This window comes from Cheilinus undulatus, linkage group 8 (genome assembly GCF_018320785.1).
Source record: "Cheilinus undulatus linkage group 8, ASM1832078v1, whole genome shotgun sequence".
NCBI classification, from domain to species: domain Eukaryota; kingdom Metazoa; phylum Chordata; class Actinopteri; order Labriformes; family Labridae; genus Cheilinus; species Cheilinus undulatus.
The window spans coordinates 40,811,644-40,834,759 of NC_054872.1; the positions used below are offsets into that span (position 1 = coordinate 40,811,644).

The window sequence follows — 23,116 nt, forward strand, 5'->3', positions numbered from 1 at the left end:
GACCGTGATATAACTGTGTTTACTTGGCCAGCCAACTGGTCTGACCTGAACTCCAAAGAACATCTTTGGGGATGTTTCAAGGGGAATATGAGACATCGGCATTAAACAAAACAGATGAGTTGAAGGCTTCTATCAGAGCAACCTGGGCTTCATAACACTCCAGCAGCGCAATGGACTGATTGTCTCCATACCACATTATATAGATGCAGTGATTTGTGTAAAAGAAGCTCCAACCAATTACTGAGTGTATAAATGAGCAGAATTTTCCAGAAGGTAAATATTTCTGTATTATAAATCCTCTTTTTTGACTGATGTTTTCTGATATTCTAATTTTTTGAGATAGTGGATTTTTTTGTGAGCTGTAATCATCAGGATTAAAACGAGAAAGTCTTAAAATATTTCACTTTGTACAAGATATATATAAAATATATTAAAGTTTCACTTTTTGAATAAAATCAAAGGAATTCAATGAACTTATACATGATATATGTATATACATACATATATATATATAGATATATATGTGTATATATATATACATACATATATATATACACATATATATATATTTTTTTTACATATACATATATATATATATATTTTTTTTTTTTTTTTTTTTTTTTTTAGATGCAACTGCACATGGATGGATGGTAGAAACATTTGCCCTCCACGAATGGTCAAATCTGCAAAACTGTGGCCATCATATTGTTAACCTACAGGATTGATTAATTTCTTGGGTAGCCTCTGCTTTAAATTGTATATTACTGACATGATGTTCAAGTAAAAAAACTTTGAAGTAGGACATTAACAATAAGCATACCAAGCAATATTTCCTCCCTCAAATATGTACTGTAATTCTATAAGGCAGGACCTTATGGTATGAATTGTGCTTTATAAAAAATGTTCATAGACACATACTTTAGAGTGTTTAATTCTCTTGAAATAAAAGAAAGACAATAACTCTGGGATTAACTCCCTGCTAACAAAATGAGGCATGTCAACACTGAAGACCAGTGAGAATAGCTCCAAAATAAAATGAAAAATTCGACTTTTATAAAAGAAAAGTAGTTAAAACATTAATTTGGTCCATGGAATTCCACTTTTTGAGTGCTAAACTAGCAAAGTAAACAAGAAATGGCAGATCCCTTCAGACTTAAGTTTGAAGTAAAAATGTGAAGACAAACACCACTGCAAGAAGCGTCACCGAACTGAAAACAGCATGTTCTGATGGGACACAAGCTCATACCCACTCTTGTCCTATAGGACTAAATGAATGTTTCTTAGTTTGACTAACGATCCACATTCAGAAATGTCAACACCCACTGTATGAAATGAAATCTAATCAATGCCTAACCATTCGAACCCTTACATTCAAAATTAAGTACATACAGTAATGTGGTGATTTCTAAATCAAGTATTGATCAACAGCTACAAAATGAAACAACCAGGTCATGTCTGAGTCTTTAAACCTGAAATAAATGAGACTCTTCACTGAGTTTAGTAACAACAGAAGAAAACTAAACTTATCTTTGGCCCACAGCAGAAAGAACAAAGCAGGTCTGAAAATCAAACCTCGAAAAAGGCAAATATAAATAGTCTTTATGTACACTATGATAAATATTCTGAAGAGCCCAAAGGTAGTGCAGAAAGTGCAAAAGAAATCCTCCATTTCTGTGTAGTTAGTTTGCATCTTGTCAGGCCAGCAGTCCTCCATTACAGTGTGTGTTTGACGGCAGTCAGAGGTTCATGCTTGTTCTGCAGGTTCTGCTGCAGCTCTCTGAACAGGTGGTCCCGCTCCTCAGAATCCAACAGGATTTGCTACAGTGAAGAAAAAGAAATGATCTCATTCACCATCACAAGCATTCATGACAATGACAGCACATTTACAGAGGATGTATGCCAGAAAAGTCATGGTGGTGAGGGTGATGACCTAGCCATCATGTCATGTCTGCATTAACAAAGGCTGCTGTTATTGAGGCGGCAGCCCATGTTCTGATCAGGCATGTCGCTCCTTTCCTGTATGTCAATTCCCTCTCTCTCTCCCTCCAGTTTGATTCCGTCCACTGTCCTGTCCGTCTAATAAAGTCATACAATCCCCGAAAGAAATATTTCAAAAATTGGCAACAAGTACAAATATTGCAGACACATTCCATCAGCTTCGCACCTAATCTTTCAGTTCATTCACTGTTCTTTTTGTACTTTTAAGAATGGCTGTCTCATTTGCTACAGCTGATGTGAAAGCCTACGTCAAATGTTTGTGATTAATGTAAGAGTAAAAAAAGAAATATATCAAAACAAAAGAAGAACAATAAAACAAAGGAAACAAATCACTGCGGTTTTTCCCACTCCTCTTGTTTTTTTTCTTTCTGCTCTTTTGTCTCCTTTTGTTGTCTCCTGATAATTATTTCTTTCATCAGCTGTAATGTCATTTTAAAATGACAGCTAAATAAAAGGGAGCTTAAAAAGCACAAAACAGGGCAGGTCAGTTCATGGTATGTGGCCGTGCCACAAAGCACAACAGTTCTTCTTAACCAGATCATCCGATGAAACAGTTAAACTATTTTCAGGATCACTGACAATGGACTTAACCAAACTGGCATGACAACATTTGTACTTTTACGTCCTTATACAAATGGCAGATGTCTGAAAGAGATAGTTTTTTCCATTCTTTAAAACCATCTGCGTCAAATCATCCTGTAAGCAGTGTACGAGTGTTAAACTGCAGTTTTTACATTGTTAATAAATGGATGCAGATATATTTTCTATAGAATTTACCAAGAGATATGTGATTAAATTCTACCCACATGTTTCCCTTTTCAAACTTTCTTTGGGTCATGTGAGTTAATATTCAGCAAATATTTTATAGTAAAGAGATTGATACTTGGTCACATTTAACCCTTCAATGGAATACTTACATAATAAGACAGATATTTATTGTTATTTTATTTAACCTTTATTTAACCAGGTTAGTCCCATTCAGATCAAAGATTTAGGTCTGTAACAACCCATAGTTACCTTCATTGAGGATTTATCACCACATTTTTGCCAAATCAGTATTTTTCTGGAGATATTTGCTTTTATATTGATTACAAAGAGAAGTAAATCCTGTTCAGAAGTTTAAACTGATTATAATTCAAACATTTGCTGGAAAAGTGTTAATAATCATCATCTTTGAAAGTATTTTCCCTTAGTTTCATTCTGATAATCTCATTTAAAGACATTTATAGCTCTCCAGATAGTACATGTAGTCTTACAAATATGTGATACATGTTTTATTCAAAGTCATTTTCTCTTTATTTACATATTTTCAAGCAATTAAAGTTTTTATTAAACTTTTTTATAACTTAATATCTTTTTGGATGTCTCAGGAAACAGGAAGCAGCAAAGTAGCTTTGTAAACATTGCAGAAAACTCAAAAAGTATGGAATTGACAGATTCCTCACTGGTTATTATGAGCCTTATTTCAATTGTTTATTTTTAAAAGGAAAATGGACTCATGCACTGCAGTGTTGAGCAGTTAATTACAGTATATAACTCTTGTAAAACGGGGAAAAAGATGACCAGTTAATCATAGAAATCTATGCACAGAATATTTAACTATTTGTTAGGACCAAACACACATTCAGTAGCATTTTTTTAAATCTTTACCTCAATGAGCTTGTCTCGCTTCTCTAGACTTTCCCTCAGTTTCCTCTCGGCTCGCTCTCTGTCTTCTCCGATGTTCTGCACAGCCCGATCAGCCTCCTTCTTCTCCTTTTCTTTCTCCCTCAGCTCCTGCTGAGTGTCTCGGAGTTTAGCTGTCAGAGAGGAAACCGTCTGACTGTGACTCTCCTGTTGAGTCTGGTGAAAAAGCAAAAGGAAACATTAAAATATGACTTCTTCATATTGTGCTTTTTGGTTTTGTGGAGTGTTATAAGAAGGTTCTGCTTGTTTAGCCTGACTGAAAGTCCAAAAACAGTAAAAACAATCTGACAAAGAAGAGTGTTCAGTCTTTCCAAATGAGGATCTAAAGCCAGGGAATATTTCACAATTTTTGTTTAATCTTTTCTGTTAAAAAAATGAAAACAATTCTATTTCATCAACTGCAATCAAAATTGTGCCTGATTAATTAACTCATTCTTTAACTAATCTATGCAGTCGAATTATTTTCATAAGTCAAAAAATAAGATCATTTTTGTCTTTACATGTTTTAGTCATATCTTCCCTTTTCTGACCTTAAAGACTAATATCAACTAAGGTGTCTCTGACGGGTAGATGTTTTTAATGCATATTTTTTTTCTAAATTTCATTTAATTTCTTCAAACCTTAAAATTGCCTCCTCCTGCTTTTATCTCACCTGCACCATGTCCTGATACTCCTGCAGGGCTGTGGTGAGTTTGGTGACCTCGTTGCACAGGGTGGCACTGTTTCCCTCTCTCTCCTCCAACCAGGCTGCTATGTGAGTCCCGCCCCCTGCTGAGTCCTGACCAATCACAGAGCCAGATAGGGCCTGCAGGAAAAAGACGTGAGTAGAAGATTCCCTCCAGACACAGAGGTTATTATCAACAGACTTAAGAGGTGACAGCAGCTAAAACAGACTCCACACTAAAGAATAAAGAGAAAAAAATAAACTTCTGAAACTTTTCTCTAGGGAAAATGACAAAATACCACCTTCATGTTCACTTTATAACCCAGTACTACTTTAGAGCTCCTGTCTGAAGCTCCTATGCATCTGTGACAAAAATACTTAACATCAGCAGATTAAAATGTATCTCAACAAAATTCTGTGGAAATCTGAAACACTATTCCTAAGATTCGGCTAGTTCTAATATTTAACATGAACTTGACAAGAAAAAACTGAAATTTAAAGTAGCTTGACTTGTTTACAAAGAGTCACATGAGCTAGCACCCCCTCTACTTGGTGAGTTACCAAACAGAAGCCCCTACTTTAAGATTACTAGAACCACTTCTAGAAAATGACTGCAATATACCACACAGATGCACCACCTTTGGCCAGACAGCTCATTCTGTCAAAGGTGGAAATTTATGGAATAGCTTACAGAGAAAAGCCCACATACAGCATTTTTAAAGCTCAGTTACAAGGATGGTAAAATTTGGAATTTTCCCTTGTGTGACTAATAAAAAAATATGTTATCTTAAAGTGAAACCAGATTTGTACTCACAGAGTACAAAAGATATGACAAAAGATATGTCAAGCTCTACTATTTTTTAATAAATAAATCTAACTAACCAAAATTTATAAAAGATTTGGATCAGTATTGTCTTTGATAAGTTGAGGGTGGTTCCCAAGACTCAACTAGTTGAGAAACGCTGGCCTAGCATATTTATGTTGTAGTTTTGTACTAGTTGTGTTCATTAATATGCAGGACCCCTTTTCAATTAGTTATACCATTATTACTACTATCATCATAAAACTGGGATTAAAAAAAGTATAATAAAAAATAATGAAAAAAAGAAGTGTTATTATATGGGGTTCAAATTTTTATCTGTTGTTATATAAATAAATAACGAACATGAAGAAAACATGACAAAATCTGCTGTGAAAACAGAATTAGAAATATTTCTCTAACAATCTTTGATCACTGACACATGTTAAGTTTTTTTGCAAGAAATTAGTAGATATGATTGGCTGTAAATTGGTTACAAAATGTACCTTGCATTTGATTTAATTCTGTGTTTATCTTATCTAATTGACCATATCTATTTGGGTTTAAAATATAAATGGTATGATAATTAATCACAACAGCTAAATAGATATAATAGTTAAAATGATGTCTAACAGTTTGTTACAATTCAATCCTATGGCATTGAGAAGAAATTTATGTGGCCCAATAGGCAACCATAGTTGCCTATCTCTGGTTAAAAAGGGTCTCTGTTGTTTCTGTGTATATAAAGTAGTTTATTAATAACACCATATAATGTAATCATTCCTACTAGGGATCCACACATGTTCCTGGTGTGACATAATAAAGGATGAAATTATCCCCTATTGACACCAAAAGCTTTTAGATAGCTACACAACACAATAAACTACAGTACATAATATATGGTATGCCAGAAAAATATCAAGTAGGTCACTTCACATGCGTAATATTTACAGTGTGCAGTCAGCGTTTTTTCTTGTCTGTTCTGACCCTCAGTCTTTTGATTTAGACACATCACATGAACTGAATCCCCAAGAGAGCAGAGACAGATGATTGACAAGCTGTGACAGACGTTACAGCAGGAGGATCAAAGGTTAAGGTGCATCTTTATGACAGTGAACATCCTGGTCATACAAATGCTGCAGAAGGAGATCTAAACTTGCAGAGCAGCTACACTTAGTGCTATACTGAGCAGAGATTTATATAGTTTAGAACCCCCTGTAAACGCACCTTCCAGTCAAAAAAAATATTTTTTTCCCACTGTGGAGAGTTTTATCCCTCAATGATGGCAGTTTAACAAAAATACAAACAAAACACTGATGTCTAAATCTTGGCACACTGTATAGTCATAATATCTAAAATATGTTAAGTGTATTGGAAACTACTACAAGATAGATTGTGAAAAAACTGAGAGTATTTCCAACCACACATAATTTTTGCAGCTCCATGAGGCTTTACTTGGACACATCATTGCCTTAAAGCAGCCTGTTTATAAATTCAAAATGAGCATACTAATTTCATGTGTTAGCTCAGCTGCTAACATTTGCCAAAAAGAACAAAAAGGTTTTTCATGTAAAACCAAAGTGTGTGAAAAATGAAAGCGTTGAGAAGCTGCTAGTGACTCTAGAAAATTCCAGCTGTGCCATTTTAAGCCTTCTTAAAGCTTGCATGAACATGAAAATGAATCATAGATGGTAGAAAACATGGACGTAGTCTCAGTGGCATCAGCCCTGAGTTTCTGGAAAAACGATTTGAGACCAAACAAAGGTGGCTGATGCTCTGGAAAGGCTACAGCCCAACTTTTGATCAATCTAGAAACAAATAGGGTGGAGCAGGGGTAAAGCTTTGAAGGAAAATCCACCATCACCACTAACAAAAGCTACAAAAGTGGAACAGATGTATGAAGAATGAGCAGTGTGTCGATAAACAGACATGTGGGTCAGATTCATGGACAGTTTTCTCCATGGACTCATATGTTACCATTAGCTGTTTTCTCTTTGAGTAGTGTGTTTATGTTGGAAATGGATGAATAAAGTTTGGACCATCTTGTTAATACCACAGAGATCCATTTTGATCTTTGTTTTCTATAAATCTATAAGGCTCATAACCCTCAGTCTCTTTAGCATTTCTTGTTTTTCATTCAGAGCAGGGATTCAAAGTGCTGAAGAGCAGTACACCTTTAAAAAATAACACCTGTACGGACTACCTGCAGTGCCGTGCATCTTCTTTTTTCTAACATTAATTGTGATTTGCAAGCACCTGAGTCTTAAAACTAATGTGAAATCCCATGCCTACTTTTAATGAATAATAGAATAAGCTATGAGGAGGCAAAATGATTTTTAAACCAGGCTGGAAACATGCCAATTTCTGCTGAAACTGGGGGATTCCTCAGGTTTTGCAGATACCCCAAGTGGACAACCAAGAAACTGCAGAAGTGTGCACTTCCACAGTGGCTGTATTTTTCTGTTTGGCTCTTGATATAAATATGCAGAAGAGGTATATGTGATCTTAACAGAGAGAGGTTACAGAAAAAAATCTAATTTAGCTGCAACAGTGCAGCATAAAACTTCCTCCCCAGGTGGATATTACAAAGTTCTGTTCATAAGTTACCTTTGCATCTTTCTGACTCTTCTCCAGCTCCTCTTTTAGGTATTGGATCAGAGCCTCTTTCTCCTGTAGGACAGTCGAGAGGGCCCGGTCTTTCTGTTTCCACACCTCCCTCTCCTTCTCCACCTCCTTCAGCAGGTGCTCCTTCTCCCCCAGAGCCACTCGAAGCTCCTGGAGCAAAGAGGAAATGAGAGTAAAACACAAGTGCATCAGACACTGAAGTGTTTTTGAACCACAATGTATTCCACCCAGAGTTTCAAAGTGTGTGACCATACATTAATAATATCCTGGTTGCACTGCAGGACAGTGTTCAGTGTGTCCAGGTCTTTCTCTCGATCTCTTCCAGCCTTCCTTAGAGCTTCGATCTCTTTCTCCATACTCTTCTCCTGTTCTTTCATTGCTGACCTCAGAGACTCCAAGGCAGCCTAGAAAATCACAGAATATGTTACGTCCACATTTGAGACATCTAATTCAGATTAAGAATAGAACACTTGCAGGGCTATAATATCATTGAAAAATTTTTTCATGCAAAACACAAATATTCTGCAGCTTTGGCTTTTTCAAATAATTTCAAAAAGGTATGTTAAATAAGCATATTTTCTTTTTTGGTTCCCAGGTTGAATATTCTTTAAACATTGCTACACTGAGGGAAACCAAAAACGACATTTTTTTTTTAAAGTTTACAGTTAAAAGACTTTACAAAACAAGAAAGAAATAATCTGTAGCTACAAAAATTAGAAGTTCTTTGAGGTGTATTCAAAAGAGGGACAAGAGTTTCTTTTTAAGGAACAGTAATAATCCTTTTTGTTCTAATTTTTGTAAAATGTTCATTAACTTTTCACATCTAAAGTGTATTTTTCTGAGAGGCATTAAAGCATAACTTATATAAGCTGAAATAACTCCAAGACTTTGCTGCTAAAAGACCTTGATAGGTTGTTCTCAGTGTGATTTAATGACAAAAAGTGTTTTCACTTGAGGAATGTTCCTGTGGAGTCAGAAGAAACTGCTGCTAAAAGACTCCTAACACTTCCTGTAAACTTGAGTTAACAGGAAGAAATAAAAAATCCCCATCTCAGACGTCACGATGTAAAAAACCTTGAGGAACAAGAGAATCGAGTTTGCTCACTATCAGCCAAAGTCATGTTGATTCATGTCGATAAATGTGTGGGTAGAATATATATACGAAAGAAGACCCAGAATTGAACTCTTCATATCAGCGTCAGTGTCAGCTCTAACCTTGTTGTCGGACAGAGCTTCCTTCAGATTCTCAGTCAGTTTCTCAGTCAGCTTATTGGCCAGCTCTGTGCCTGCTCCCTCCTCCACACACAGTCTTCTGATTAGACCAAAGCACTCCTGGAAGAGAGGACATGTATCAGTTAGACTGATCTTATGTTATTACTGTGTCATGCACAAAAAGTATGCCTGGCCCGAAAACAGGATCATTAATGCAAAGAGAAGAGAAACCAAACGTGGACATCTGACAATGAAATAAACCTAAGACAAAAATGGCCCCTCATAAAGACTGATAGTAAATAATCCTGCTGTCATTAGTGCACCAAAACATTTCAGGAATTTGAATCTATAATTCATTTAACTCACATAGTTCCCACAGTCTGTGCTCTTCCCATAGACTGTAAACAATATTGGATGAAGCCTGAGTGACATTAGCTATTTGTTTACCGAGGGGGATTCTGAGGCCAATCCACAGCAGCCACATTGAAAACACGGTTTAGCTTTAGATCAACCTAGTAACAGACAAAGAGGTAAAGCTGAGGCTGGTCTTACTGTAAACTCCAGGGTTTAAGATGCACTTTGATTTAAAAAGTTGTATGCATCTCTATATTGATACAATCAAATTATACGTATGCACAAGTGCTTCCAGCTGCCTACACATTGCACAATACCTACCATGCGGGAATGGGTATTGATAAGATCTTATTGATATCAACGCAATTATCGATTCCTCTTATTGATTCAAGTCTTTATTGATTCCTTCCTGTGAATTTTGTTTTAGGAAAAATAGACAATAAAGTTTTTCACTGTAAACAAATCAAATTTTGTTGAGTCTCTTCTCTCTGAACATTAAACAAGATGTACACCACCTTCAGTGAGAGTCAACGACAAGCAAGCTTCAATTCCTGGATATAGTTTTGAGTCAGTTTTCTATCACTAAAAATGTTCAACATGAAGAGTTTGGGAGAAAAACATCCAAAAATATACAAAAATTAACTTTCTGGTCTAATTATCTCAGTTAAAACAAACTGCTCTCCAAGATCTTCAGTCTCTGAACTTGAATTAGAACACAATACTACTGCTCATTTTCTTTAAAAGATAAAACCTTCAAGTAAACATAAAACTAGTCTCTGGATCCTAGATCGCTGGCCGTATAAAAATAAACCCTAATTTTTGAGAAAATTATGTCAATGGATTGAACCAATCAGAACTGGTTCTCAAGTGGAACCAGTTCTCCTATTCCCTACTAACATGATTGAAAATTCACATTTATTGTGTATTGCAAGAGGCCACTTCACTGCTCAAAATGTGCTGAAATACAAAACAACACAGACTTTTCTTCTCCAATCAGTACAGCATGTAAAAAACAAACAGCTACTATGTGCTGACTTGCAGTTATATCAATTATTCCCAGGCTGTAAACACATTTATTTATGCTGCAAAAAGCATCATTTTAAGATGGGGTGTGTTTGCTTCTTCTGATGCTTCTGCAGCCAGACTCAAGTAGACATTCGAAGAACTTCTTTTTGACAAAAAAAGGCTTCGACTGTCTTGTCATTTTTTAACCCACAGATGTTGCCATTTGTTTCCTCCTTGACTTCAAGAGCCAGAGGCAGGATTCCTCCTCTTAACTGAGCAACCAAACATCTCTAAGTACTTTTTGACTTCCTTTTAACATAAAAATCAATTTCAGCTGTTGTTGATTTGAATATATGAGTGCAATGTTTGTCTTCATTCTTCATTTCTCTTCACATCCAACCAGTAACTTCTTTCTAATTGTGTTCCCATTTCATGACAAGTAGACTGTGTATCTACTCAGAGCTATATCCAAAACACACTCACTGTTAGGGAAAAACTTAACTATATTTCACATCTGGTAAGGGTGTTTCTATTCTTGAATTGAATGACTGATGGCTTGGGTGTAGGTTTTTTATAAACCAAAGACACTTTCGAGATTTAATCGATGCTCTAGGCAATTTTAGTCCAAACCAAGTATAATTACATTTCAAGCCAAGGTGATATTAACGCAAATGAGGACAGGCCCATCATAAATCTACAGCTTCATCAAACATACTGCTGCACTGACAACTTATCAACCTCACCCTGAAAATTAAATCTGTCAGGACCTGCGGCAATTTGTTTTGAGACGATAAGACTCAATCTGCCACTTTAAATAAGGTAGAGTTGGTGAAAATTAATGCTGAATGTCTGAAAACGTAGATAGATTTGTTCTGACTTTAAGGGCATACATTTTTTATTCACTGGATATAAACAACCACTACCATAAAGGAGTATATTTGAGGAAAAAAGTCTAATTTGCTATGTTAGCACAAGCTACACAAGTACATGCATTTCATTTTCATACCAGTGTTGTCAATATAAAGCTTTAGAAACTGGCTGAGCAATATTTGTTGGTTTAAAGCTAACAATACATCTTTCTTTATCCTAAAACCTCTAAAGCTCAATGATAAACACACCTTGTTGGGTTTTTGTTATGTCTAGAGAATGAACAAGCTGTTTCCCTAATGTTTCCCAATGTTTATGGTAAGCTAAGCCAACAAGTAACTATTTATTGCTTCTTGTTTAATAGACAAATTTTAAAGTTGTATTGATTTTACAATCAATCAAACACATTGAAGGGAATTTAATTAATTGGTCCAATAACTCAACACTACTGCATACTACACCTGTGTTTAAATATCAGGTATTTGTAACATAAAAATCCTGACATTCCTGCTGTAACTCACCAACACAACAACACAAAATACTGCAGTGTTTCAGGTAAAATGTTGTGATCACAAAAGTAAACACAGCTTTGGCACTGCCACTTTAAGGGCGTACAGCGACTCCAAAGACAAACAACATTCCAGTGAGCTCTGATCCCGAGCCCCAGCAGCAAAAATCCAACCCCTGCGTGCATGACTGAGTCCTGTCTGCCCTCATCACCTCACCCACCTGGATCACACGCTCTCGGCTACGCAGGGAGTGACCGAGGCTCTGCAGCAGGGAGCTGCCACCTTCCCCTTGGACCAACTGTAGGAGAAGAGAAAGAGCAAGGGAAGTTTATTTGTGGAGTGCCATTCATACATAGAGCAAAAGAAAAAATAATCAAGCCCATAAAGACACTGAAATACAAACCAAAAATACTGATGAGAGACGATTATTGATCTTTACATCTATAAACTGTGAAAAGCAAACAACACCCCTGTGTCATAGTTTCTTAGTGAGGCCTCAAACCTACAATCTACAGTTTTTCTGGAAAAACACTTATTGAGCATTCACTCTTTATATTTTTACTTTTACATTTTTTGGGGCTTAAACTCCTAGAGCCTTGAAACCTCATATTCTATGCAGTCATGAACACCTATGTGGCCTTGCATCTGTATTTTTTATGGGAACTTGAACCTCCAGGGCCCTGAACTCTTATATTTTTTGAGGAGCTTTAACACTTACATTTTATGGGTTTTTAATCTCTAGGGCCTTCAGCCCTTTTTGAGATGCTTAAGTCTCAGAGTCTAAACCCTGATTTTTCACATGGTCTTTAATCCTAGGAGCTGTGAACCCCTACACTGTATGTAGTCCTGAAACCTTGTGTTTTATGCAGTCTTGAACCTTTATATTTTTGAGGGGCTTAAACCCCTTTGGTCTCAACCCTATTTCACACGGCCTTGAACACTTGGGGCCTTGAACCTTTGTATTTTATGCAGTCTTGAACCTTTACTTTTCTAGGGGTCTTGGACCCCTTGGGCCTAAATCTCCTTGTAAATATGGCCTTAAATCCTTATATTTTTATATAAGCCCTTCAACCACTATGCCCTTGAGCCCTTACTAATGCACAGTATGTAAAGGTTTAACACCAGGGGATCCCAACCAAAACAATAACAATATGTCCAGAATAGACCAGCCCTGCCCATGTCCTGCCTATGTACTACTTGTTTTGAATTGAAGACTCCATTCAGTAAAAAAAAGGAACATCATAAGACATATTCACTTACACAAAAGGTTTCTTTTCATTGATACATTTCTCATAATGAGGGAGAAATGCAATAAAAAAGGCCCTTCCGTGCTCGCGTAGTAGCATTCCCAGAATGCAAATGTGCGCTGAACCCTGAAGTGCCTTTTCAGTGCATTTCTCCCCCATCATGAGAAATGTATGAATGAAAACAAAACATTGGTTTTCTGTTTGGTAAGTATGCCTAATCGGGTGCCGTTTTTACTGAACACAGCTAATTTCAAAACAAGAAGTAGTATTAAGGAGGCGGCGGCAGAAATGGGCAGCGCTGAACAGTGCTGGTTGTAACACGCTGAAAATGCAGAGCGTGGGGGGATTTAAAATGGTGACCAATGACAGCCTCAAAAAGAGGGAAATCTACATTACACTTATGAAAATTAAGAATTCCTCTGTGTTTGAAATTTTTAGGAAATACCTGAGATACTGTGAGACCTCAGTTAAACTATATATAACATAGTAAAGGTGACTTTTTAAATTAATATAGATATTTCAATGCAGAAATTCTACATACTATATCTTTAACTCATGACAATGGCTTCACTTTAAACACTGATCAAAGACAAAAACTGTGTTTTGGATGATTCTTGAGTAAAATAACACCTTCACTTGCTCTTAGTAAAGTAGTTTTCCCCAGTTGTTTTTGCTAACAACGTAACGGCTGATGATTTACTTTCGTTATTGAACAATCTTAAGGTAATTTTCTGGATACGCTTGATCGTAAAATGCTAGCAAACTAAAAGAATTCTTTGTTAGAATAATCAAATGTTTTAAAGAAAAGCAAGAATACACAGGAGGAAGATTAAATTGATCTTATGTTTTAGCCTATCCATTCTTCCACCTTATACATACACTGTGTTCACCTGACAGGCAGCGATCAGTTCATGTGCACCGAGTCTAAAAAGCAGCTGAGAGGCCTGTTTAATGATATATCCTCTATTATAAGTCTACTGAGCCCGGGGCAAACTCCACTGGTCGGGGAAGATTCCAGAGAGAGGCCGAGTGCGTCTTTTTTGTGCTTCTTTATCTTCACCTGTACTGAGGAAACGGGGACACACCTTTCCACACACACAAACACACACCCTCCCATTCCTTTCATAATGCTATATTTGTCCTCAGTCAACATTCACAGAGGTTTATGGATCTGTTTGTACACGTGACTGAGGCACTGCACTGTGGTGTTAGGGTTTAAAATAAACCTGTTCTTCTTAAGTTAAAAAAGGTTAAGGCAGTTATCTCTTATCACAGCAGGTAAATATGACACCAAAGCAGGAAGATTCGATTCATTTTCATCCTTAGTTGTATCCATGATATTCTCTGATTGTTGAGTTTAAACTTGTTGAGAATTTAACAACCTTAGCAGCATGTTGCGCCAGCTAAGTTATGTCATAAGTTATAGTGGTATGTCTACACTAAGTCCTTGTTGAAAAGAGCTAAGATCTAGCTTAAGCTGTGCCATTGTTTGGCTGTACCCCATAGATGTAGGGTTAACTAGTAAAGTCTAATATCCTGAACAAAATACATGTACAAAATTACAATCAGTGTCATCAGGCATTTTAGTTCAGTTTGTTACAGTGCTGCCTCTCCTCCTTTAATTGTCTCCAAACAGGTTAATAGCTGAAATCAACGCCTGTTAACTGCTGCTAATCCTAAAATAATGCTGAAAGTGCATGCAAAATATAACTAAGCATCTTGATTAGGTCTCAGTTAGAGCCTACACCCTAAATCCAGAGCCAGTATAAAATAACAAGAGTGATAGTGAGTGGTGAAATCCTCAACTACATGAGATAATTTAACAGTGTTTTTCATAGGACCGTGAAAATGATCCCCGCTCATGGAAAATAAAAGCGTAATTGATCACAGAAAATCCTAAGCTACTCATCATTCTCCAAGTTATCCCATCTCATGCATAGCTGGTGCAACCAATAGCTGGAGTCAGATTTTTTACCATGTTGGTTGAGAATTTGATTTTATGTTGTCAAGGTACAGAAACTAGTATCAACATTTTTTTTGCTAGCATTGTATAGAAATTTGAAAAAATGTTCTCATTATGAACCTTATTAGATAATATTCTTCCATGAGGAATGTCAGTGTGGTCCAGTAGGGTCTCCACACAGTTAAATCCAAGCCTGCTTGTCTAATGCAGAATGCTGTGGAAAAATCTTGCCCTCCAGGCAATGAACTGTATATGAGCAGTCTGTTCTCAGGCAAGCATAGAGTATATTATCTGACACATCTAACGTCCTCCACTCTAAACTATCATCATCAACAGATGATACAGAGAGTCCTGTGATTAAAAAAGCATATCATCTTAAAAAGTTGTTTGTGATCCACTTGATCAGATTTTTTTTAGGGCAGAATGAGTTTTGAAATAACAACATAATGTTCTTTTTTTTCATCTTTCTCTCACACTTATGCTGTGTCTTTAACTGGATCTTGTGCAATGTGGGTAATGTGCGCTAAACACTCATATTTCTAACCTTGCAAAGCATACAAGCATACACCCGTTTCCTTGTTACTCACTGGCGAATCCATCTTGCAAAGCTCCCGTCTGAACTGTTTGGGCCCGGTTAGAAAGTGGCAGGACCAATCAGCGACGAGGGGCAGTACTTTCAGGCACGACAGAGTCGTGACGTAAGCAAGCAGCAATAAGAGGACGGTGCAATTATGGCAGTAGAGCTTAGCGTGGATGCTGCTAAAGCGCCAGTTTTATCAGAACTTGACGAAATTTCTTTGTTAAAAGAAGAACAAAGAACAGCACTGAGTTGTTTACTTTTCAAAAACGACAAAAGTCGTGTACTGACATGTCTACAGTCGCCGCCATGGTTCGTGTAATTCCTCGATAGCTGTGCATGCGCACCTTGGTCGCAGCTACGTCAAGTGTTTTGTTGCTCTGGTTGGCCCATAAAGATGTGACAGACAGAACATTCATCCAGTAACACTCCGAGTTTTTTCAAAGCCTCTGCCCTTTTCCAAACGCTTAGTATTGAAGGTTTTCCAGATGGATGTGTGAAACAAATCCATCTGGTGTGTCAGGTAAACATATTTCCATATATTGATAATATTGTTTTTACAGTGTAAACCCCAGTTAACAGATCTCAAAATGTTAAAAGATACTGATGAGCTAAATCCTTTTTAGTAATACTCACTGAAAAAATATTTGTCAAGTAGCAGGTACTTCAGCATTTTGAGTTATATTAACTCTGTTTTACTTGTAGTACCTTTATGTTAGGTAAATTAACTTTTTAAAGTTTAATCAAGCCATGGAAACTCAATAAATCTATTTAAATTCTTCTTATTTCATTTTAAAGAACTGTGCTTAAAGCTACAGTACAAGCTTCTCATCCACTGCTATTTCACCTTTTGTCTTTCATAAATTTTAATTTTTGAATACTCTTGCCAGCCAAGGTAAAATGAATTACTTCAAATAAAAATGACTTGAATTTGACTTCTGAACCAGGAATTAAAAGTCCATGGATTACAGTACATCATCCATGTTTCTGTAAACTTGAGCCACACAGGCAGGATTTCTCCAGCTGAGTGGGTAACTTCACTCATGGTGCAAGTGTTTAATGCTGAAAGGCACTGTGAGAAATATATGCAGATTAAGAGATGCTTGTCAAACAATTTGAGTACAATGAAAACAAATAATGAAAAGTGAGTGAGTACTGTTTAACTAAAAGTGTCTTATATTAACGTAGAAAAATAGAGTTGAAACAGCTATTTTAGATATTTAAGTTAACACAACTCATTTTTTCAAACAACCTTTACTGTTCAGTCTTGGGTGTAATTAATTATATTGTATTGTTTCTAAAGAAGAAAGATGAAATCATTATCATATCCTTTCATTCACAGAATATGATAATATGATGCTACTAAGTAATAATAGCTACCAAATAAAAGCGTCCACCTAGAAGTATCACTGATTGTTATTTCTTGCAATTAATACATATACATATGTTGAAATGGCAATGTATGCTTCAACATGGGTCAGGTGTTTTATATTTATGTCCTAAATGAAGGATTTTAATAAATTATTGTATAAATACACAGATTTCAGGCTTGTTCTGTCAATTACCAGACCTCTTAAAAATTGTGAACTCTTGTGAACTCTTGGTAGGTAGATTCTTGTCGCCAAGTAAGGAATAGGTATTTCCCATTTCTTGTTATGATGCTCAGCTATGCTAACTTGCTGCCAAGCCAGTCAGTAAACATGTTTTCCAACATATTACAACACTTTGAATGTTTTAATTTTATCAGATAAAACGTGTAAAAAAAATTCAGCACTTACAGGTGTCCATTCTTCTGATCCATTGGCTTCAACTGGTTTGCTTCTCCCATGTTTCAGTTCAGCCTCCAGGGTCCTGATGCGTGACAAAGCTTGGTCCAGCTGGCCACGCAGGTGCTTGACAGCATGCTGAACCCTTCCAGAAGTGTTCTAAAATAATTAATATTTAGAAAATAAATATAAAGTGTGGCAAAAGGATACGTTACACATATAGCTATATCTAGTTATTTTGACTGCTGGACTAAGGTGCTCCCGGATTTGCCACTGCAGTAGTCTGTGTCAATATTTACAGTCACTTGTCCACACAGCATCTGGTCAGAGTTCTTTCAATCTCATATTTACATACAGTAAATCTTATTCCGTCTATGACATGCCCTGACAGGAACAACACTCACCTCTCGATGAAGAGGCATGAACTCGTCCCTCAGCTCTGTTAGGACATCACCATCTTCATCGCCCATTTCCTCCCCTCCGTTCTCCACATCCCCAAAGCTCAGCACCCTGTTCACTCTGGGTGACACCACCTCTCCAACTTTTCCAGAACTCCTCCCGTCCTTCCTCCCCAGAATTGGGATCCTACTCCCTGAAGGCGAACTGATTGGCTTCCCTTCGATGCTTTTGAGCTCATTTAGCACAAAGTGAAAGCCTGGAGAGTCAAACGGGTCGTTCCCATCAAGAGAGTCCAAAGACTGGATGGACTCAGTTCGGGAAGAAGATCGTAAAGATAGCGTTGAACCTGCCAGTGAAGATGGACTTGAGCGAATGGATGGCACACGCTGCCAGTGAAGGGGCATACTTTGGGATTTGTCCCGTGACAGCGGCAATGGGGAGAAGGGCTCATACGGCAAGTGGCGAGGGACTCCACAAACAGACTCATAATCTGAGTCAGGTACCCGTAAAGAATCACAGCCCTCACAGCCTTTGCCCTTTCTGCATCTTTTACCTGTCCTTATAAAATGAGGACATGCGTCCCACTTTTCAGACCAGCACTCGTACTCAGAGAGTGCCATGTTCTCTCGGAGCATCTCCCTGTAGCCTTCCTTCTCTGACTCTCCATCCTCTTCACTGGTGCTGCCCCTGCTGCTGAAGTCCTGTGGATGTCTATGCCGATAATTATGGCGCACCCACTGTCTGACCTTGTCCCTCTCTTGTGTCAGCTTCTGAAGCCTCTCAGATGACAGCACTCTCACCCTGGCTATGACTGTGTCAAACTTGAATACTCGCTCAAGGACACTTACACATTTTCCACATACAAACTCCCCCTGCCCACTGCCTCTTGGTACAGACTGCCCCAGTATATGAGTCAACACTGAGAGTAGATCCATTCCTTTGGACTGGGAGCTCAGGGATAACTGGGACTTGGACAGGGAGCCAGAGGAACCCAGTGATAAAGTGCTGCCTGTGGAGTGTTAGGAAAAAAAAAAAAAAAAAAAAAAGAAAAGTTTACTTCAGTCAAATTATATGTGATTTTTTTTGTTTAATATCCACAGCTCCAAACTCACCCCAGGGGCTGCTCTGTGAAGACCGAGACAGGCTCCCTCCTCGCAGGGACCCTGTTGGGGTCTGGGGCTGACCGTTCTTCTTGTTGTGGCCTCCAAACAGCCACCGCCTTTGGTTTCCCTGCAGGTCTCCCCCGCATATTCGACACAAGTCATTTTTACCTCTGGAGGACATTGTGGACAGAGGGTCTGTTCTATCCCACTTTGTTGGCCAACAGATGTTACAGATATTCTGTGAATAAAGTACAAACAAACAAGGATGTATTTAGAACAGCCATTCGTATTTTGTGAGGGAACAACCAAATCAAGTTACAAAAACATCCAATCAAAATTTGTGTTTTTGCATTGATTGTTTTCTAAACCTTGTATTTTGAACCTATTTTCTAGGATTCTAGGATTGGCAATGCCTTTGTTCTTAGGTGCACCACTTTAATCACGACTTAAACAAACCAACCACTACTCAATGGTTTCACATAAAAGCCTATACCAACACTGATATATAAATTTGTTTCAGACCTAAAGCTTCAGTCTTTAACCCTGTAAAGCCTATTGTATCATATTTGATACATACTTCTTTGCTACCTCTATCTAATCAATATGATTGATAAAGTACTTAAAAACCTTTTGAATACAACCTGATAAATGATTTTAAAAAATGCCCTCCAGTGGATTATCAGTTGCCAAAAATGCCTCATGTATCAAATGTGATACAAAAAATATGTAAGCTAAATTTTATGGAAAGTTGTCTTTTTTGGATTTCAGTAGAAGGTCAAATAAACATTTTGGTTCCAAAAAAAAAAATCTGGCTATTATTTGTGTTCTCAGGCTTTAAGGGCTTAAAGTTTGAGGTTGAAGAAATTAAAAAAATTCAGTCCCTAAAGCACACATTAAAGTTAATACCTGAGCTGATGTAGGTCTGTTAGTCCAGTCTAAAACTACACACTAGTGTATTTGTTAGTATATTTACAGCTGATACAGGCAGGTTTTTATAGTCAAAATATAAGTTGTAAGTATTGGCAAATTTTCATATCTGATGATACCAATATCATGGTGATAGTATGTTGCATCCCAAGAAAATACTGTGCAAATGATATTAATGTACCCAAGAGGACTTAATAACATCAGCTAATTGGTGGATATTTTTAAAAAGCCTAAATAACTGACTATAAAAAAGCAGCTCAGAAAGCAACTTGATTTATCTGCTAAAAAAGTAGGTAAGCAAAATACATTTTCTCTGAAACCCATCAAAAAATATTGCTGAGATAAACATCCAAAGCTGTCAATGGTGATTTACATAATGTTACAGTGCTACAAATTCTGAAATGGCATTTGAGTAGTTTGATAAACCAATGCCTCAAAAGTCATTCTAACATCAGCTAGCCACTGGGATAGCAAAACAGAGTGGCTTTTAAACATTTTGCTAAGGTCGTACTGTCAAATATTAAGCTAGAGTAGCAAGTAATTTCAACTACTTTAGCTTGCTGGTGGGTTAGCAAAAGAAAGTGGCTAACCTTTCACAAACTTTAGACGAGGCAAAAAAAGGTAGAAGAAGTTACAACGACCCAGAAAGAAATTTCATAGCACAAGCAAGCTAGGCAAAGTGTCAATGAAGTTGTTGTTCCAGTGCTAACAGCTGTATTAGCATTTGTCCAATCTGCTTCACAGAGCCCACACAGCTCCAAACACAATGGTCAGTATAACATTTTGGTACATTGGACTAAATGTCCATGAGAAACATGGCATTTGACTTCACTGACTTTGTTTTCATTACCTCTATACAGAAAAATATATCACAATATACTAATATTTGATTTATATCGTCCAGGCCTGAAGGATCACTACAACTGCTTATGGTATGTAGGACTGCAGGCTTTGTCCATGTGAAACTTTAACTGTGTGCTTCCACCGCATAATTTTTTGGAGTGTCAATGATTTTTTTTCAAGTTTTATAACATTGCATGTGGAATTTTAGGATCAGACCTTTAGGTATGCTCAGCTTCTCATCAAATTGTGTTCATGAAGAGTTCCTTGGAAGTGTGTGATCCTGCTCGGCCACTTATGAAAACAAGAGTTGCTTCCCTACTACCCAACCATAAGTCCACTAATCGTTACACAATATTGTAATGCTAACACCATTACACAATAAAATATGCATTTTACTAGTACTTAATTGCTGTTAAGTTAAAAGCCCTGAAAATAAATATTATATCACAAGATACTGGATTTTCTGTCATTTATTACCGTGTGAATTTTCTTGACATTGAATCCTCCTTTAGTTTTAAGTGGTTTGTTTGCAAAATGTAAAATTAAGATATTTGCAAAACTTATGTTATATGTAAAAAATGTAAGGGGCACTAGATCCTGTTGTAATTACATAAGGGGTACTGAGATTAGATTTAGAGGGGCTCCAGCACTCAAAAGGTGTCTAAAATTGCTTATGTTGGATTGCTGTTGTCATTTTATGTTAAAACTGAAAATTAAAGAAAAAAAATCTAGGGTAATTAGCAAGAATGGTCTTACATCTCTCCGCTTGGTTTTAAAAAGTTTGATGCTGAGAAAACATCATTTTCCAGCTTTTCCACACCATAACATGGTACAGGAAGTTTAAACGAGCTATCTACCAAAACAGCTTGTTAATGTAAATGTCTCCCTGATGCTTTCGTTTAGGATTTTGTTCTATCTCTCCCCTGCATGGATGTTTTGGCCGGTTTATGGAAGCTCACAGCTGTTGGGATGTTTACAGTAGCTCCCCACAGGGCGGGACACGTCGACCTTGAGCCACGCTGACAGTATATTCAGTCAGACTGTGGATGAATGAAACTTTCTGGAAGTCATTCTCTCCACAAGTGTTTAGCACCTCACAGGACATCCAAAAATCACGTATGAGTTGAGTTCCTGTCGTTTTAACTCGTGTTAGATAACGTACACTACTTTTGGAGATTAAAAATACAACTTCTAAGTACAGAAACGATTAATTAAAACCATAGAAATAACAAAAGGACTGTATTCAAGACCTTTGGCGGTGCAAATGTGACAATTTTAGACTGAACTCGTTTTCCAGGAACTAAAAACAGCTGCGAGATGTTTCCAGAGGGAAACTCTTCATCATCATCCAGTGGACAGCAGTTGAACTACCGTCTATGTAGAGCTATTTTCAGCAATGGTCGTGCATTGATTCACTGTGAAAGTAACGTCAGCTTGTGAAAGTGGAGCTGTTTCCACCGCGCAGACAAGAATATCTCTGTTAGCTCGCACCACCCAATGTTTACTTTTGTATGGTTCACAAACACACTATTATCTTTCAGAGGAAGTCTTCAAAAGAGTTTTCTTACGTGTGAGTCCTTTTGGCTTCACGCGCTGAACATGTTTAAGGTCCGTCGCGCGATGAATAAATCTTCATTGTTGTCTCTTGTTCATCAGGTGAACTCGAACAAAAATGTAAGAGTAAGGTGGCAGGTCTCTTTCTGACAAAATCTCCACCGGGAACCGTGCTGGAGTCGCGTTGCAACACACCGGAGCAGACAGAGGAGGAGGAGAGGTGGGTGTCACCTTGCTGACGTCAGCCGTCATACCTGTTTGGGGCAGCGCGAGCAGGAGCAGAGGGAGGGGAGGTCTGCAAACAGTGGCTGTGGGAGGAGATGGAATTGCCGACGGGAGCCGTCAGCCGCTTCTCATTTAGCTGGTAGTGATGGGAATTTTGTCTTTTTTTAGTGATTAGGTCATTTTACTGAGCTCACCAAGAAGAGTCTGCTCTTTCGCTCTCAAACAGTTATCTGTTTTGATTCATTTGACCAGCCAAATTTAGCAATCTCATGACTATGATTGATGTGTATGCTGGTATTTTATACCAGTTATGCTTATTTTTTTAATTAATGAAAATATGTAGTCACTTTTCAAAAACTGATTCTGGTCTTTTGAAAATACATCGAGGGTCAAATGAACTCTGCTCATTAACTAGGCTGTATGATACAACTGATTATATATATATATATATATATATATATATATATATATATATATATATATATACTAGAAAAGCACTCAGAGAGCGCAGACCTCCACCATTAGCCTTATCTCCCAATAGTGAAGCCGATTACTTCCTCCTCAGTGGGGTGGAGACACGGTGAGGCAAAGCATCGGCTTCGCTATGTGTGAAAGTCATGGCAGAGGGTGAATATTCCTCTATCCCTCCCAGCATTGTGAGTATTCTCGCTACAATTTGCTTTCTTTCTCTCTGTTACGCTCCGACTCATCTCCTCAATTGTGCGTGTGTCTTTCAAACTTTATAAGCTCCAAAACTTTGAAGAAGTTACTCATGTCCACCATCTCCTGGTGT

The 23,116-nt window shown here is 37.4% G+C and overlaps 1 protein-coding gene across 1 annotated transcript; it reads right to left on the reverse strand.

The window, feature by feature from the left end:
• Positions 1-947: 947 nt before the first annotated feature.
• Positions 948-22,341, reverse strand: si:ch73-95l15.5. Its single transcript, XM_041792527.1, has 11 exons — positions 22,113-22,341; positions 18,784-19,012; positions 17,677-18,680; positions 17,285-17,431; positions 11,940-12,017; positions 8,988-9,104; positions 8,027-8,176; positions 7,755-7,922; positions 4,337-4,489; positions 3,649-3,840; positions 948-1,818 (listed from the first exon to the last, which is right to left on the reverse strand). The coding sequence occupies exons 2-11, from the start codon at positions 18,953-18,955 to the stop codon at positions 1,714-1,716; spliced, it is 2,286 nt and encodes a 761-aa protein (XP_041648461.1). The 5' UTR covers positions 18,956-19,012; positions 22,113-22,341; the 3' UTR covers positions 948-1,713.
• Between the last annotated feature and the right edge of the window lie 775 nt (positions 22,342-23,116).